General features: G+C 44.5%; 1 protein-coding gene across 2 annotated transcripts in view; it reads right to left on the bottom strand.

Annotated features, from left to right (window-relative positions):
• The window catches only part of NHS (NHS actin remodeling regulator), a 259,593-nt gene extending 241,764 nt beyond the window's left edge, over positions 1-17,829 (bottom strand). The window contains exon 1 of one of the 2 annotated variants that reach the window (XM_064646690.1): positions 17,058-17,829. In XM_064646690.1, the coding sequence (XP_064502760.1) occupies positions 17,058-17,451 (394 nt within the window). In that variant the 5' untranslated portion in view covers positions 17,452-17,829. The remainder of the gene's footprint in view (positions 1-17,057) is intronic. The other variant, XM_064646691.1, reaches the window with a different exon arrangement.
• Between the last annotated feature and the right edge of the window lie 821 nt (positions 17,830-18,650).

The raw sequence follows: 18,650 nt of genomic DNA, 5'->3' as shown, positions 1-18,650 counted from the left end.
AGGCATTCAAGGTGCAGCTGAACCCTCCTTTCCCTTGCTACCTCATTCCCAAGATAATTCCAAATCATGAAAAAATGTCCTTGTCAGGAATACCCCTGCAATCATGAGTACAGGAAGGAGATGATCCATCAGGAGTCCTGTAAACAGATTTTAAGCTACCATGCACAGCTCTGCAAAGCTTTGAAATACCATCCTAGAAGCTCTTGGGATTTCTCACAGTGTGAGCTAACAGTCTCTGACTGCCAAAGAACTGAGGGGGAAAGGGGCAGAGCAAAGCAGGCTCACAGTTTGATAACATGCTTTATGCCCTTTACCTCAGCGCACTACTTGCAGCCTTTGGCACATGAGTCTGCTTTTGAGAACAGATGGAGGATACTAGGCATCACTCTTCAATTCACAGGACAAGGCAGGAGCAATAGGTGCACTCACAGGTGCAGAGTGTGCCACAGCAGCCCTCAGAGACCCAAAAAGAAGAGCTTCTTCACTTGAACAATGTGCACGTTATCACGAAAAGGAGAAAGTCCCTTTACTGCACTTGGTCTGACTGACAGGCTACTAAAGGCAGGTGGGTTCTGTCTTCCTTGCAAGTCTTCTTAGTGGCTCAGAGCAGTGGAATTGGTGACTGTCCTTTTAGAGGATAAATGAAAAAGCATGATCCTAGAAGCTTTTAATTAAGGCACCTCAAGCTCTTAAATGCTTCAAAGATCGGATTATAGAGGAGCACACAAAAGAACAAGAAAATCCCATAAAGTCCAGTTGGATTTCTGCAACTATATATTCTGTAACTACCCCTTTGACAGCACTATCCTATCTGATCTGATTTTGAATTTTTGCAATGAGTAGAAGTGGACAAGCTGCCTGGATGATGTGAAGATGCTGTGTGTGATGGAGCAAGGGGGTGTTTCAGCGAAAGGCAGGTTTCAATTTGTCCTACAGTGCCTGATGATCTTACAAAAACAGATTGCAAGCAGTTTTGAAATGTCTTGACCAAAGCACTATTGCTGTCCCTGCTGGAAACAAAAGCATCTTATAATCATGCCACAAACCAAGAAGTTTCATAACAAGCCCTCTCCTCTACCAATCTACCACTGTAAATCCAAGAACAGGGATCTCCACCTCCACTAAAATGAAAAAAGCTGTAGATCTGGGTTTAAAAGGTAAGGGGGATCTAATTACACTTTACAAGCCACCTGCAGATCTTGAGTAAACTACTATTTAATTGAGCCATTCTTCTGAAATTTCCTTTAAAGAGAAAAAAAGATACTGACTCATTATACTTTCTTTGATCCTTTCCAACATAAGCAGCTATGTGAAGAAAGTAATTTTCCTTCCCTGGGTCCTCTCCTATTTGCTTCCTGAAGTGTCATCTTGCTGCAGGAGGCAATCCCCACTCATGCAGTAACACTGCTTATCCTGCCCACGATCTCTTTTAAAGATGCAGCAGATCTGAATAAATACCATCAGCACTACTAATGAGGTAGGTCTACTGTCATGGATGATAAGCCAAAATGATTTCTGATGTGTACCCAGGTATAGCAAAGAACTACCACATCAGGATGCTGCTTGTGACTTTCCCAGCCTCTACCAGGATTTTGGGAAAGGGCTAACTCCTAATATATCCTGTTCTGGCCACATCCCCTCAGGAATAGCAATCAAACTTAATGTTGCCCCGTAACATTTTATGCTGGAGCAGCTCTCTCTCCCTCTAGACTTCATATGTAGACGATCATTTAAATATTCTTCTGCATGTGAATGGTATCTTCACTCCCTCTATGCTTGCAAACTACAGAGGAAAAGGAAATATTAGTTTAATAATGCACTAAGGTGTTGGTAACAAAAGCAAAGCTACAGCTTTCCATAACGTTAGATTTATTATTTGAAGCTTTTAATACTTGAAAAGATTAACAGTGACAGATTCTCTTGTAGACTAGCAAAAGCTATTGCAATTCTTGCAACTTTCACATTAATCACATTTAAACATGCTGCTAACAGATGGGCATCATGGAGCGCTAGGTCTCTCACAAGCCAGTACTAACAAAAAGCATGTCTAGGAGATCTTGTGGCTTCTACAGTTCAGAAAGATTGTATATGCAGGGACCTTGTTATTGTTTTTGTTTTATATAATCTGTGATTATTAGAAAAGCTCAAGTTAATAGATGACAGGCTTCAGCATACATGAGTGGGAAGGGAAAGGGAGTAGAGCAGAAAGAGTCAAAACAAGACCACCCACACAAAGTTCCTCTAAGTCCACATTTCACATGCATGATCCTGACTTTTCCACTACACAGGGAAAGCCTTAGGTTCTGTACTGTGAGTTTTCCTCTGACACTACTACCCACACAAACCTTTCCCCAAAGCTGAGACACAAGCCTGAGCTGTGCAAAGCAAGCTGCCAGGCTTTAACCTGGCTGGACTGAGAATCACAGTCTGTCCTCCCTCCCCTTTTGTTACAGCAGATGTCAAGCTAAGATGGTCCTTTTTGACTGAAGCTGGGAGAGCACCTGAAGAAAACATCAGCGTTAGCACTTGGCACCCAGATAGAACATATCAGACATTTAATAAATTTCCCAGCACTGTTTTTTAATTAAACCAAGTCCCAAGGTAAAAATCTCATCTTTACATGACTGTAATTAACCAAGACACACTGTCTGTAATTTAAGAAAGCTCAATCTCCTCTATGAGCCAGGCCTCAAAAGAAAGACTGGCAATTGCAAACTCAGACCAATCTAAGTTAGTCCTCACAGGGTACGAGCTGCAAAGCTCTGTGACAAGGACTCCTGCTTGCTGAAGGAGGACTGGAGAATTCCACCTGCAGACACTGCCTCCATAGGGCACCTGGAAGTGTTTGCCCATGAAGGACAGAAGCACTCCTTATGTGGAAGGATCTCAGCCTTGCAAATTGCTTGCCATTTACAAAGCACATCTGTGTACATGATGTATCTATCACCACACAACCCAACTCACCCTCACTGCTTGTGTAATAACACCTCTGAGAGGAAGGGGTGGGCTGTCATTCTGCCACAGAGCTGAGGAAAAGAGGTCTACAGAGACTGTGGCAGTACCCGCTTCACACTGTGACATTCACAGAAGTTAAGGGACTAATGCAATTTAGAAACTTTCTCTGCTCAAGAGTGAAAAGACAGGCTCACCTTTAAACGGAATGGATGGCCCAAAGTTTACAGTGCTAAAACTTGGTGATCTGAATCCCACTAACAACATTCATCTAAGTTCCCATGAGAAATCAGTGGATGAATCCAAGTCTCCTAAGCACTAGTATTTTAGCTGCTGCGTCCTCCTCCTCCTCAGTTCCAACCTGCAAAGCTGAACATTCTCAGGTGAACCCTCAGGAATTCCACACATAGATGGGTCTGAGTCTGCTTTGCACAACTATCTGCCATTTAAAGATAGCAGCTGAGTCCACCTAAAAGCTATCTGCTATGTTTTCTCATAAATTAAATGGTGCACATGTGGACTATCAGTAGAAAAATAAACAGAAAAAATACTGTCGTGTGCTGTTTTCCAAACCACTGTGAGGCCAGCCACCCCAAGGGGCCAGATTGAACAGGGCTGCCTCTGAAAGGGGTTGAGGTCCCACAGCTATGGTCTGTCAGGAGTTTCTTCCAAACCGTATCACACCTAGGATACACAGGGGTTGTTCAGGACAGAAGATATAAACTCCTGTCTGGACAGTTAGATGGCAATGGAATCTTTTAGCTAAGACCTATATTGTAGACTTATTCCAAGGGCTGCAGTGATATCGAAAATATTCTTCACAGGCTCCATCCTGGCCAAGCACGGCTGCCTGTGATCAAGTTTCAGTGCTACTCTGTCTGTAGCACCCTGCTCTAACACACACCGTCTTGATCATAAGGCACATGAAGGAATTCAGTGCTGCTCCACAACAGAAAACTTTGCTGGTAGTAAAAAAGGAGGCTCTGATTGCTGAATACCTCCTGAAGTGGCTCTTCTCACAGTTGCACCAAGGTTGACATGTACTGTCTTTTACTCTCTCTCTAATTTTTTTTTTTTTTGTAATCATCTCCCCACTATGCATACACACTACCACCTACAGTAACATTATGGAAAAATGACCCCCCTAACTTCAAAGTTTCTTCAGCAGAAACGGAGAGCAAAGCAGAGGAGACTGATTTTAAGCCACAGTGTGTATCGCAGCTTCTACAAACACCACTTCAGTGAGTGGTCTCTCAGGATGACAGAGACTGCTTCCTCACCCACTCCCTTCCCGCTGCCAACCCCTCTCCCATGCACCGATACCATCCTGCTGGAGGCTGCACAGCACCCAGGCAGTCACGCTGCCCACCAACATTACACATGGGAACATGAACCCTTGTAAAACAGAAAGGTTACAAAGAGGAAGCAGAGGAGAAACTTCAGCTGCTCTGTATCCCCAAAGCTGCTAAGACGCCTGTCAAGGAAGGGGAGAAGAAGGGAAGGTAGGAGACCCAATTAATTTGCTATAAAGGGCATATTCAAGCAGGAAGACAAAACGCTGCAGGATGGCAGCATATGGTTTCCAAGCTCCTCAGACCTCAAACTCACAATGAGAGCTGCAGAGCCACATTTCAGTGTTGATAACGTGTTTGGCCAGGACCATGCTGGCATGGTCACATGACGATCACCTGACAATCACAACTAAACACCATGACTCCAAAACACAGCAGAAAAAAGGCTGTACAGACATGAAAGGAAAATTCAGGTGAGCTTCCACAAGGTTGTAAAATATTCCTGTATTGCTATCAGGACACAAAGTAGTAGAGAAAGCTCTGTATTATGTTGACGAAAATATTACTGGTATACAATTTAACATCCTCATACCCAAGGAATATGATCTGAAAGAAAAAAAAACAATAATTACTTTGACACTAGAGACATAACTTGAACAAAGAAATATTGAGGTATTGGCCAAAGTTTGTCTCAGTCAGCTCCAGCCTGCAATACTAGAGCACTTAATTATGCTATCCAGCATTTAGCTTTAGGGCTCTGTCCATCTGGCTCATGCCACTAGAATCCAGAAGCTACGGAAGAGCAGACTGCAGCAAACAAGGTCAATATGTGCCAACTTCTGTAGAGACATATTTAACAAGCCCAAGGTTGGGCTGTCTCAAAAGGGAACAAAGGCAGGGGAAACATCTCTTTGCAATAATAAATACAAGACATTCCTTCAGTGCATCTGCAAACAACACTGTAGACTTTCATCACTTTACCTTTCACTTACCCATCTGTTTTCTTGGAAGATTTAATTTCATTAACTTGGCTTTTCTGCATTTTTATTTTATTTTTCAACCCTTGCTGTAATATAGCAGAGGCAATTTATTCAAGAGCAAAGGCTTTATGCCTGCAAATATGCAAGTACAACCAAAGAGGAGAATTCCCACATCCCCAAGCAAGATATATCTCACTTTTGATAACCCATTACATCCAGTAGAAGAGTTTCCATCGATACTATCACAACCTCTCAAGCCCAAACCAATCTTCCACTGTGAGGAGGGGATAAGAAGGAAGTCAACTCAACTATGAGATGCTTTTGGATGAAGATACAAAGTTAAAACAAGGAGAGCACAAGATACATCAAATGCTTTCAATTTTTATCTTTGTAATGAGATCTATAATACTGCATATTTTCTCCCTTGTTTGACCAGGTTGCTGCTAATCTGGCTGTAAATTTCTTCTCCCATTTATTAAGTTTTCTAATCTAAGTGACAAATATTATCTTGTCCAATCTTTCCACTGGTCTTCCTCCTTTATCTAGATATGTGTTTCTCTGTGTGTATATATATATATATACATATATATATATATTTCAACTATAATTTATAAAGGTCTGCACAAAAATGAGCACACTTATTTTATGGTAACAGAACCAGACTGGTCTCACAGCCCAAAATGCAAGACAGATCTAAAGCCAAACAGGATACAGAAAGGAAATAAATAAGCAACCTGAGCTGCAATATTTTGCAGTTCCCTTTCCCTCTTATTTTCTTTAACTAATTGCCATTCTTCTGGGTTCTTAGGAACAAGCAGATAAATGAAAAATACTTTTAATCTACACTAATAATTTGTGTTAAGTTCCACTTGGACAACTTCATAAATGAGTAGCCACATTATAGCTGCTGAATGTAGCTGTAACCCATTCACTCATTTACAGCAGTTCTCAAATAGGGGTGTTCATTTCCACAATGTACCTGTAGGCAGATGGTTTTATCACTGAATCTGATATAGAATTGCTCTGTAAATTTTGCATGTATTGACAGAGGTCCCTGAAATTGTTTACAGCACAAACTGGGTAAATACCCCGGGTCATACTTCAAACAGTCAGCCAAGGGAAGCTATGAGCACAGGTTCCGCAGCTCTGCCTTGGCCTCTCCCCTCCTCCTCTGCCAGACTCAGGATCAGCCTCATCTGTGGTCAGGCTCTCATCCTAGCTTTGTCCTTCTGGCTTGCAAAGGGGCAGCTTGCAGGCTCTGGGCACCAATTCACACCAGATAACAGCGACAGAGAATTAACGATAAACCTTCAGGTGAGCCTCCTAGTCTCCATTAGGAGGGTTTTGTCCAGAACATAGCTTATCCAACCTCTGTCTGGGCACCAAGGCTATTTATCAAGCATGTGGCAGCTGTAACAGAGGACAAAAAATATTGCTGAAGTCATGAAGTGGTGATACTTATTTTAGACTATTAGAAGAGTAATGACAAGATGATTGCCACAAAATACACTTCAGCTAGAGTGCAATTTGAAAGTGAAGAAACTTAAACCAGTGATTTTAATGTGGCAGGCAAAATAAATGCATTTACAATAACTATTAAAAGCAGGTTATATTTGGAGGAGGGGGATAATTACATTTAGCAGGTTAACGGTGGTTTATTAACTGAACAAGACAGTATCACATTAAAGATAATCAATGGAGAATAAACCACAGTTGTAAAAATTAATACTTCTTCATTCATGCAATGGTGGGAGTGGGGGGGCATTGCCTTTGCCATTAAGACAGAGTTAAAAGTATAGCCCCTGTGAAGCCACCATGAAAAGATGAGTAAAGGATAGGATGGCCCAAAATGAAAGTCATTCAAGGCATAAGTTTAAAAAATAATAAAAAAAAAAAATTAAAATTGAAAAGAAATAATCAGTAATTATAGAGGGGAAAGAGGAATATGAACAACCAGTTTTGCAAGCAGTGGAACTAATGAAGCCTGGTTTTCTCCAGCTTTTATGTCATGTAAAGACTGACTTTCACATTGAAGTAAATGTGAGCTCCAACTGGAGTACTTTTTTTTTTTATTATTTGTTTGGAACATTTATATGGGATTCCTTCCCCAGTGGATTTTCTAGTTTCTAATAAAGAACAAGCCCTTCCTTCAAATGCAGTAGGAATAATCTCTTCTCTCCCTTACCTGGCAGCATCTTTATGATTTCTGCATCATGGCAATGTAGTAGAAACTGTAGCTGAGTAACAGATACAAACTTTCTGAATGCCTAGTGTGAGATACACAGCCATGCCCACCTCTTAGCTGCTATACACACACAGTGTGCGCTGTTCCATAATATTGTTTTGATAAAAAAACAGGTAAAAACGGTATTGCCAGGATAATCCAGTTTATGGGGAAAATTTGTCTTTGGCATGCTAACTGTGTGCAAGACTTCAGGCAGTTTTCTGCAGAGACCAAGACTTCAGGTTCCTGCAGCAATACTAGTTGCAGGGAACAGTCCACACAGAAGGGAAGGTGAGATCTCCTCAGCATGCTGAGATAGGAGACTCCATGATGGTGTTAATTGCTGGGGTACAGAAAGGCCGGAAAGGGTTTTGGATAAGTACAAGAAAGCCACCTCCCAAAAAAAAAACCAAGATAAAAAAAATACTTGCACTCAAAACGTGGACTGCACAGAGCTACGTATCTTCCAGGATTAAAGCTGGGCATGTGAAAGTCAGCGGTCGATCCAAGACAGATGATTTTCTTTTTTTAGAAATGAATTATTATACATCTCTTGACTCTCCTCCTGTACACAACACTTCACCAAAAACCACTTCACAAAAAAAAAGACCATGCATACGACAAGAACTGGCCCTATTTTTCCTGTGAGCAAACAAACCTTACAGAGAGAAAAAATGGAGCTGGGTAGTGCCCACTCTTTGCACCCACTCTAATTTGCATGTTAAGCATTAAATCATAATTAATCTCTCATTTCACTTAAAATTAAATCGTTCACTAAATACTTGATGCAGTGAAATGTATATCATCTTAAAAAAAGTTTGAGCATCACAGCGAGTTACTGTTGCCTATCTTGAGTTTCATCATCCAGAAGATCTGATTTCTGCAATCATGGACAGTCATAGGCCAATGAACAATGCTCGGTAATGCCTTTTTTGGAAAAAAGTCCAGCGACCTTGAGCATGCACAAAGAGCCCAGTTTTGCCTTTAAAGCAATCCAAAGCCTCTGGACACACAGGAACTTTTCAATGTGCCCTGCATATTCTGCTCCTAAAAATGGCCCAATTCCATAGACACTGATACACACAGCTTCAAGAGAAGGATTAGCACCTTTTCCCCCACAATTCACCCTCTGTCCTGGCTAAACATCATCAAGATAACAAAAAAAAAATCATCAAGATAACAGAAAAAAAACTTTGAGAAGACAGGGAGAAAAGCTGCGGAGGCCTGAAGATGTTATGCATATTTATAGCACAAACACACCGCCCTATGCTCATTTGCCTTAATCACATGCACATGCTAGCAAGACTTCTCCTCCAAACTTTCTCAGGGACTTGGTCTGAGCGGCTGTAGTTCAAAGTCCAACTGCCTTGGCAGCTGAAAAGAAAGAGAAAACCATGGTGCCTTTGTAAGAATTACAGTGATCCTATTAAAAAAAAATATGTCATTCTCTGCCGGGACTTAACATGGCAGTGCCATGCAGCACTCATTGAACTGAACAGCATTTCAAGCACACAGCTCCTGGTGTAATTAGACTACAGGCTTAATTAGGTTCCTATCACTATTGCTTTCTTTCTGCCTTCAGCCAAGAAGGTATAAGAAAAGATTGTCCAACACAGATACTGCAATTTAAAGTCTCGAGTTAAGAACACAGTGGGTGTATATCTACTATAAAATCTACCCTAAAAACATGCCAGTTGTTAAACTAAGCAGTGCATTAGAAGCAGTTAGATATAATGAGAATGTAAATGGAAAGTATTCTAGGGAGATATTTCAGCTAAAAACAGCATACACTGTATGCTATCTTTTATTTTAATCATGCTCTAAGCCCTGCTTTTTTGAACTTTTTATAAATTCTGCTATCTCCCTTTGCAGTTACTTCCATATTGGTATATAAATTCAAAGACGAGAAGCAATTAGGAATGAAGCGAAGACTCCCTCTCTTGATGCTAATACATCAAAGGAAGTGAAAAAAACCTTCCCCCCTCATACACACTGGGTAACACAGAGAGTTTCTGCTCTTCACGGCCTAATAACTCAAGTAGTTCCAATCGAGAGTCTGATGTCAGTCTCCGATTACATGAAGATGCCAAGTGACTGGAAAGAGCAGCTTTTGAAAAATTGCAGCTCTCTGACTCAGAAGACCACACAACCCTGCAACAATACTTTTAAAATGTGTCTGTTTATTGCTCACATCAGCTGGTCCTATTTTTTCCCCATTTTGGACATCATAACATTGCTGTTAAGAGTACCCTGAGGGTCTCTGCTTGATTTGGGTACAACATGGCATGTATAAAAGAAATGTGTTAGATCAGGGGCTTTTTTGAACAGCCATCAGTCCCCTGCACCTGATTTCTTTTGCTCTCCAGTTTGGAGAGAGGAAGAGCCAGGTACTGCCTTTAAACAGCCACACTTGAGAAGTCTGCCTTTGCCAGAACTGAGAAGGAGAGGTTGGGACTGGCTCATGGCAGGGAGCGGTAAGGGCCGGCTCCCCTCTTTTTTTCCCACCTTTGCACATCTCTGCCAGACTGGTCATAATCTGATCCTTGAAACTGAAGCCACAGAACAGGTAAACCTATGTAAGAAATGCCAACAAATCCTGATTGTGCTGATCCAGAACAGCAACTGAGTGGCACTCTTTGACTGGGTATTTATATTTGCTTCCTGCAAGTTATTCCCTCAGTTCAAGGACTTTTGAGAATTGTGCAAGAGTTTTTTGGAAACAGTCCAAGCCCTTCATCTTTCATAAAGGAAAACTACCATCTTTTATGCATCTGAATCAACAGGTGAATGACCTCCCCATGCCCTCAGTAAGTTATCAGTCTGCTTATTTCTTAATCTCCAGATCTCTCCTGTATCAGCAGGGGAACTAACCAAAAGCAGGAATGACTCCATTGATTTCACTGCAACATTCATTTTATGTTTCTCTATGAACACACCCATTACATTATAAAGGCTTTTAAACAGAAGTAGGGAGTTTTAAAGGGGCTGTAGGAAGTATTTCTGTTAAACCATCAGATCCACAGTAAGTATATGTTTCTTTATGGGCCTGATTCTATCTTCTCTGCAGTTTTATTCCTATGTGAAAGAGACCTCATTGGTCTTAAAGGAACTAAAACATTTCCAGCAGAATTTCTAATAAACCCACCAGAGCCCCATGCTTGGTTCTTGAGCATGAGCCAGAAAGAAGTTCCACTAACTACTATTATATTACTCAGCTATGTAGCAGCAGTGAGGTGGGAATCAAGCACTGAATATTTTTTGGTATTGTGCCTTTTAACTGGCAGGCTCTCCATATAGCAACAAAAGCCCCAAACATTCAAACCTAGTATATTAGTTTAGGTACTATTAGTAGAACGAAAAGCAGGGAGCTGTAAAACAGGAAAAGGCCTTCTGAGCTCCACCAATGGAAGATCAAGTAAATGACACTCAGCAAAACTCCAGAAGATTTAAATCTGTATAACAGGGAATGGTTTCCAAGGAAAACCACTGCTATCTGCTCTTCATCTGTTACCAGGCTGTGCCAGGTAATGGCTAGAGAATCTACCTGAGCACTGAGTTCTCAGAGCCTTTCCACTGAGAGTCTCACTGATCTTGGCAGGACAAAAGATTTTACATTACGCTTTTATCTGCAAAGAGGCCAGTCTGCGTTCCACAAGCTAGCAGGACTGAAGGTGACAACCCTAAATTCCAAAGAATTGAATATATCTCTGCCAAAGCCACCCGACAAATTCCACCCCATTACCTTCTATCACATACTAAATGCATGAGCAAAAAAACACCTCAAGTCCAGCCTCTGAATGGTGGTGTTCCTGTGTAAAAGGTCCTCTATCACTTTCTGTAAACAAAGATAAGGCATCTTTATCCTAAATGACAGTACTCTAGCTAATGGTGCTCTAGCTAATGTTAGGTAAGGTGGGGATGGGATCCTTAAGTGAGCAGGTTTTTCTTCCTCTGTTCCTTTGTTGTTCTGACAGCAGTAAAGGTAAGCTGGAAAGCTGATGCTTTGGCCTCCTGCTCCTTTCAACTCTGATGACTTGCCACCAGTCCTCTGCATTTAGAAGAAGCTATGCACTGAGGAAATTCTCTAACTTTCCCACACCCACAACTTGGGTTATTTGCATTCATGGACAAACTACAGGCAAGCACACCAGCGAGGTGCATTCTCTAACTCAAATGAGTATACAGTGACCAGCACAACATCAAGAAACCACACCTGGCAAGTAAAGCCTTTCTCCTTTTCCAAAAGAATAAGTGAAGAGGATGTGTCATTCCATAGGGGCAGGTGCAGGACACAAAGCTGAAGGCGATGGATTACTACATCCACTGTACAACTGCTTTTCTTTGGAGGTTTTACTCTGCACCCAACAAGGATTTGCCAAGTCATATTATTTCAGTGTACGAAGCGAGCTCTGAATACACCCTTGTGCTTCATATCCCTCAGGCTACATCAGTGTGTACCTCTAAGAGTGTAATAACTACTTAGAAAGGCTCATTCACTATAAAGGACTATAACACAGAGTTAAAGGAAGCTAGAAATCTGTTCGGATTTGTCTCCAGCAGTATCTAAGTTATTTTTGCATAAATGTATCCAACCTACAGAGGTCTACAGTTGTGCCTCAGCACAATAGAATATCCATACAATGAAAATTGCACTTTAAATTCTCTAGGATTTTCAGAAACTGAGATAAAATGCAACATTTATCTACTCATCTTGCACTTTTATTTTTCTTTCAAGATGGCACCTACTCTTAAGGTCTTATGTACCTACCTGAAGATCTCTGCAAGGATGCTCACCAACACTTAGCCTGGGATGGCCTTAAGAGGCAATCATATTCTGAGATGGAAACATGAAAGTTTCTTGATTCCATTTCAACAGCAATTGAGACTTCAGCTCATTAAGTCAAGGGGGAGGAGATGCATTATCTGACAAGCTTTGGGTCCAATATATTTTTTGTAAAAATGGTAGGATCATGGCAGAAAACATATTAAAACCTTATAATGGATTAAACATTTCCCTGCAGTGCTTAAAACCCAAACAGAAGAGCATTATATCAGTGTGGTTAAAAATAAAATAAAAAAAACAACCACACTAACAAAAACCCCAAACCAAACAAAATCAAAAAAACCCACCTAAAAAGCACAATGAAAGAGACTAAAAGCAAGAGTGAAACTAGCCAGGCTGTTCTCAGTAACCAACTTCAATCAAGCAGAATAAATTAATGCAGAGCCTAAAATGATAAAGAATCAGTACAGAACTGCCTTTTTTATCTCAATACTGACACTTCAGGAAAGAAGAAAAACCTATAGGGGAGCTCACTGTAGAGATCCAGGGGCCTCTGAAGAGCAGAGTAACATGGGAGATCCCCACACTTCTAAGCAGCTGCATCACTAACTACTAGCCCATAGGAAAATCAGGAATGGAAAAATGGAGCAATGAAGATACAGCAGGCAACTGCTGGAAACGATACAGCTTTTAGAAAGATTGGCTACTGGTAACACGTTGATGCTTTCAGAAAAAAAGTCTGGAATGTGTGGAATTCTCCGGGATGCCAGGGTGCAAAAAGGATCTCATTAGCTAGGGCTTTCAAAATCTGCTGCCCAGTCGATGCCGATTATTCAGAAAGCAAGATGGCTTACATCATCAGTTTCTGAAAAGTACAATATTCCACTTAAACTGCCAGATCTGTAGCCGCCTAGACTGAGAAATCATCTTTCCAAATAATGGAGGCACCAAGTCCCAAGTCCAGCACTTCTCCTACCTTTCTGTACTACCAAGATAATCAAGCATCTAATAATAAAACTGAGCAGTACCACACTGCTCAGTTCTCTTGCTGGCAACAAGAAAACCCTAAGCAACACTCAGACTGACAACAATCATGTTATTCCCACATGGTTCTGTTTTAGAAGCAGACCCTGGAGCTGCTCATGATGAAAAGCAGTAAAGTACTTGGAGTGACAGAAGGGCAAAGTAGTTAGTTCAGGAGCTGAACAGGAAAACATTTCTCACCCTTGTTTCTTTTCCAGTCAGAGGGTGGGAAAGGATTCATATTTGCAAGATGCTAGCTGGCCAGAGGCTTAAAAGAAAGATGAAAGGACAAACAGCATCTGGGGAGGCAGAGGCAAGGGACCTTGAGTTTTTGAAGATGACCTGCTTGCGACAGCCCAGAATAAGTCCTTTATTGCGCCTAACGAGATTTTCCAATCCCACTTTCTGAACAGTGGCAAAAACAAAAGGGCAACACATAGGTAAATACCCTTACCCTTAGCTCAGCAGAGGAGTTTAAGTACTTTTCTTAATGCAAAGTATACACATTCTTGTAAATGTCCACCACCGCAATAGCAACAGAGCTGAGAATGTTAAGGCCTCGTGAAAAGGACAGCAGTAGTGATAAGCATTACTGAGAAAATCACAGTTTTAATTAATTTTAATTCTTTGTTAGTATTTCCTGAATCCAACATAGATGTTTTATTTTAATACCATAATACATAATCTTCAATATAAAATACATTATTATGCAAAATTGTATTATATGCTATTCAAGAGAGCTCCTTTCCTGCTCCACTTCCCCTCAGTATCACCTCTCCGATTGCCAAGGAATGGCATTCTGGGCAAGGAATGCCCCTCTAACCACTGGCTCCAGTAGCTCTGGAGATGGCATTAGCCTGTTATTTCCTTTTCCTCACCCAGCCTGTGCCTTCACAAGCGAATCTCAGAATCGAGCTGGCTTATGAGGCATGGAGAAAAAGGCCTTCCACTGTCACCACTCAGTATCTAGGACATGTCTGATAGCATTATTCTCAAATCACTGTGCTGCACTTGAAGTTGGAACATTAAGAATGTCTCACTGCAGCAAGATATCCCAGTAGTTTTAAACTGAATACTTAGAAAACGTGTGGTTGGGCTGTACTGTCATAGTGTTAACATACCCAGACTCCTGGTATGCAGTAAGCTCAACCATTACAGTGATGCCACAGGTGCAGTGGCTGCTTGCCTGTCACCAATTTGTTCCTTGTGGTTGTCAGTCCAAACCTCCATCCAGTTCTGAATTATTCTCAGATGTGTCATTTGGGTTGGACAGCCAAATGACACCCCTGAGGCTATCCCATCATTCCCATGTTTGCCACAGGAGGTAGAAGTCAGTATGCCTTAATGTGATTCTGGTTAAGTCCTGGGCAGACCTGTGACCACACACAATTGCTCTCTTGGTTTCAAAAAAACAACTGGGTGCAGTAACTTGAGCGTAATACTTTCAGGAGTGAATTGTGTAGGCACTTCATGCATGAAACAAACATTAGCATAGTCTTGCTGAAAGTAATAATGAAGGAGGAGGCGTCAGCCCAGAAAGGACAAAGCACACTATCATTATACACTACAGCAAGGATGGGCAGTTTCCTGCGAGGTAGTTTTATCTGTCCCTTGGAAACAGTGAGCAGCCTAGGGGCCAAAGGGAGGCGTTGCTGTAGGTGTATGTATATGGATTTGGGGTATGTGAGGAGGTGATGTACAGAATGTTCGGCTCAGTTGAGATGTTCAGATGTAGCACTATGCAAATGCAGCTCTGCTGGTCCAGCACTGGATAGGGAATAAAAGCAGCCAGAGCATGCAAAGAAGTTGACTGCTCATGCAGTTTGGTGTGACTTTCACCTTTAAAGAAATGTGGTACAGTCCTGCAAGGAAAGAAGTGGTGAGGACTGGGGGATGTGCCTGCAAGCAGCTGTATAGCTGGAGGCAAGATACACTCCTACTGTAGGATGGGTGGCAGCAAAGCCCCAACATTGTGGAGGATCCTTTGGCTGACCAGAGCGGGGGACATCTGCAGCTGTATCAGTGGCACTGTGCTGTATACAAGGGGGAGAGGAACAGCTGGCAGACACAGGGAAGATCATGACCAAAAGTCTCTCCCCTCCTAAGGAGAGAAGGATTTAAAAGAAAACAGAACACCAAAGAAACGGATTCTGCATTTATCATCACAGGGATAAAGCCAGACTCTCTAATTAAGCAGATGACATAACTGTGCTGTAATATCAAGATTTTGCTCTGTGATTTGCAAACAAGCTGCACTTGCACAATCCAGAAAGAAGAAAGCCGTACGGATTAGAACGGCTAAGCTCTGCTCTCACTTACATTAGTATATACCGGCAGTTACTCAGCTCAAAAGACCTACAGATGAGAATGTGATATGAGGAGTTTCATTTCCTCAGACAGTTCCCTCACTAGCTCAGCCAAGCCTCCTTCTCACCGCAGTTTCCAATCACAGCCCAGCACTCTGCTCTGATTACACACTCATCCTGAAACCACAGAAAGTCTCTCTTGGTCTCATTTACAGTTGATGTATATTAATATATCACCAGCAAAGTCACTCCAGAGCTGCCGAGTATGTAGCTTAAATACCGTTGAATACTTAAGGCTTGATTCCATTAATCAGTACAGCTTCATTGATCCTAGAAGAGTTACTTATATTCCATACCACTCCAAAGGGGAGGAAATCCAGAACACATTTTTTAAATGGCACATTCATTAAAAACACCTAGAAGAGGAATAGTCTCATTTACCCCAGTGTAAACTCACTTTACTGTACTCAGTGGAGGTATTCAGGATTTAAAGGGGTACAGCAGGAGGCAAAAACTAAGCCAAATTCCCCTTTTAAGCCATTGTTTTTCCTAAATCAGATAATAACAGGTCAGAATCGACATCAATCTCTGCTATTCCAGACTTCCAATCCACAGCCCTACCTAACAAAAAATACATATCCACAAGTCTTGGGAAGCACACACATCAATGAGAGTACAAAATCACTACATTTCTGTGAACACGAGCCATATTCAGCAGAAATCAGCAGCTGTTAGGACTACGGAGCCTGTCACCGCTTTTGTAGTTTGGGTGGAAAAGAAACAGGATTCAATCACTGCTCATAACACAAGTCGCATATTGCCTTGATCTTTCTCCTTCCCCTCCTCCCTTCCCCCCCCTTTCCCCTCCCGCCCGGCTCCTCAAGCCACTCTTTAAACAGAAAGATGTCATTAGTTAAACTTCCTTATTTTATGGCCCCGAAAGTTGGGTAACGACGAAACAGCTTTATTATTTCTACTTAAGACCTTAAAATTTCAACCGGGAAGTCAGAGTCACTTCTACGGGAAAGACATCTCTCGGGGACAGGGGACAGGCCGGCAAAGGGATAAAATCCAAAGATGCCCGGGTGCGGCGGATCATCCACATCCCATCACCCGCGGCGCCCCGCAGACAGACGTCGTCCCTCTCCCAAGCCAAACCCTTGGCTGCAAAAGATGTGCCCCGAGAGCCCCGCCAGCCAGCTCCTTACGTAAGGCACAAACCACTGACATCATCCCTCCCGCCGGCATCGCCGCGGCGCCCAGCGGCGCCCACCGACCCGACCCGATCCGCGCCCGCCTGGCCCGGCCCCTTCCCACTCCGCTGCCCCGCCGAGATTCCCTTCCCACCGACTTTGGCCCCAAACTTTGCACGGCGGTTTGCCCGGGGTTGGCTTTCCCCGCCAGGTGCCCCGAGCTGCGGTGCGCCCCATCCATCCTGCGGTGCGCCCAATCCATCCCGCGGTGCTCCCCATCCATCTCGCATTCCGTGGTACTTACGCACTGCCTCCTGCTTGGGGTCGAGGCCGCGCACAGCTCCCTGGAGGCCGGCGATGCGGCCGTGCAGCGCCCGTACGCGGCGGTGAGTGCCCTGGATGTCAGCCTCGACCTCCTGGAAAAGGGTGCAGGCGTGCCGGGCCACGTCGGAGAGCTGTCGGAGGATCCGCGACAGGGCTACGTTGCTGACCGAGCAGAGGTCCAGCACCATCAGCACCGCCGCCGCTTCCCTCTCCCCGCCGCCGGCCGCCTCGGTGCCCTCGCCCGCCGTCCCCGGCTCCTCCGGCGGCGGGTCCCGCGGCGGCGGCTCCGCGACCCAGCTCTCCTCCAGCACAGAGGCGGCGGGCTGCCGCCGGCACAGCCGCTGAGGCTCCACGGTCCGCTTGGCGAAGGGCATGGCCGAGCCCTCGGCCGGGGCTCTCCCGGGCTCCCGCGGGCACTGGCAGGGATCGCTGCCCTCCTCCTCCTCCTCTTCCTCCTGGCCGCCGCCGCTCCTTGCCCCGCCGCCGTCACTCGCGGGCGGCCGCCGGCGGGCGGCTCATCGCCTCGCTATCCCCCTGCGTGGGGCTCCTGGGCTGCGGAGCGGCCGCCGCGCCGCCGAGCATCCGCCGCTGCTGCTGCCGCTGCCGCCGCCGCCGCCGCGGGGAGCCGGGGCGCATCCGCGCCGCCTCGCTCGCTCGCTCTCTCGCTCGCACGCCGTCCCGCTCCGGCGGCGGGTGTGAAGGGGCAGCCCGAAAGCCCGGAGAGAGGAATCCTGCGGCCGCGAGGAGGAGCGAGTCGCCGAGCCTCCCGCCCGGGAGAGCGGCGGGGCGGGGGCGGGCGCCGGGACCGGGGCGGTGCCGAGCGGTCGCCGCCACGGGGAGGCGCTGCGGGGCCCGGCGCGGGAGCGCCGTCCCGGGTCGGCCGGGGATTGCTGCGTCGGGGAGACTCTTCCTCTGCGCCCCCCGGCCCGGCCTGCCTCCCCTCCGGCGGGAGCACCGCTCAGGTGCGGAGAAGAAGCACAAGGAAAAGCTGTCGCCAGGGGCAAAAGGGAACCCAAGTCAGCCAAGCCCGAACACTGCGGGAGGCTGGTGCCCTTGGGGCACCGCGGAGCATGTTGCGCTCCCTAAAGTCAGGTGGATGCACTTGGTCACCGGGCTTCTGAGGAAAGAAAAGCTGGGTTTCGGTCAGACAAGGAGCACTGCTTCTGACGCAAGACTACTCAGCTTGCATACATGCACTTCTGAAAGGTGAACGTGCCTAACGAGCAGGTGTGAAATCTGAACATAAACTCTAAATTATTGGTTATAAATACCACTGAAGGAGCTACCATAAAAGGGGAGCCAGACAGATGCAAATGCAGGCATTCCCCACTTTGGAAACCTTAGCCTAAGTTTGCCTGCTTGACCTTAACTTGTCATCCTTGCACATGTGTGTTGTGGTACAGTCTGTCATTACATGACCACATTCAGGCAGCTTTCAATTACCTCTGGTCAAATAGCCTGAGCTGCAGAGGGCATCACCACCAGCCTGGTGATACGGACACCCCACATTCTGCCAAACCAACAACATGCTCCTGGGACAAGCTTAGGTCAAGAGGGCAGATACGATACGGCT

Source organism: Pseudopipra pipra, chromosome 2 (genome assembly GCF_036250125.1).
Source record: "Pseudopipra pipra isolate bDixPip1 chromosome 2, bDixPip1.hap1, whole genome shotgun sequence".
NCBI classification, from domain to species: domain Eukaryota; kingdom Metazoa; phylum Chordata; class Aves; order Passeriformes; family Pipridae; genus Pseudopipra; species Pseudopipra pipra.
This window is presented reverse-complemented; position numbering and strand designations above follow the sequence as displayed.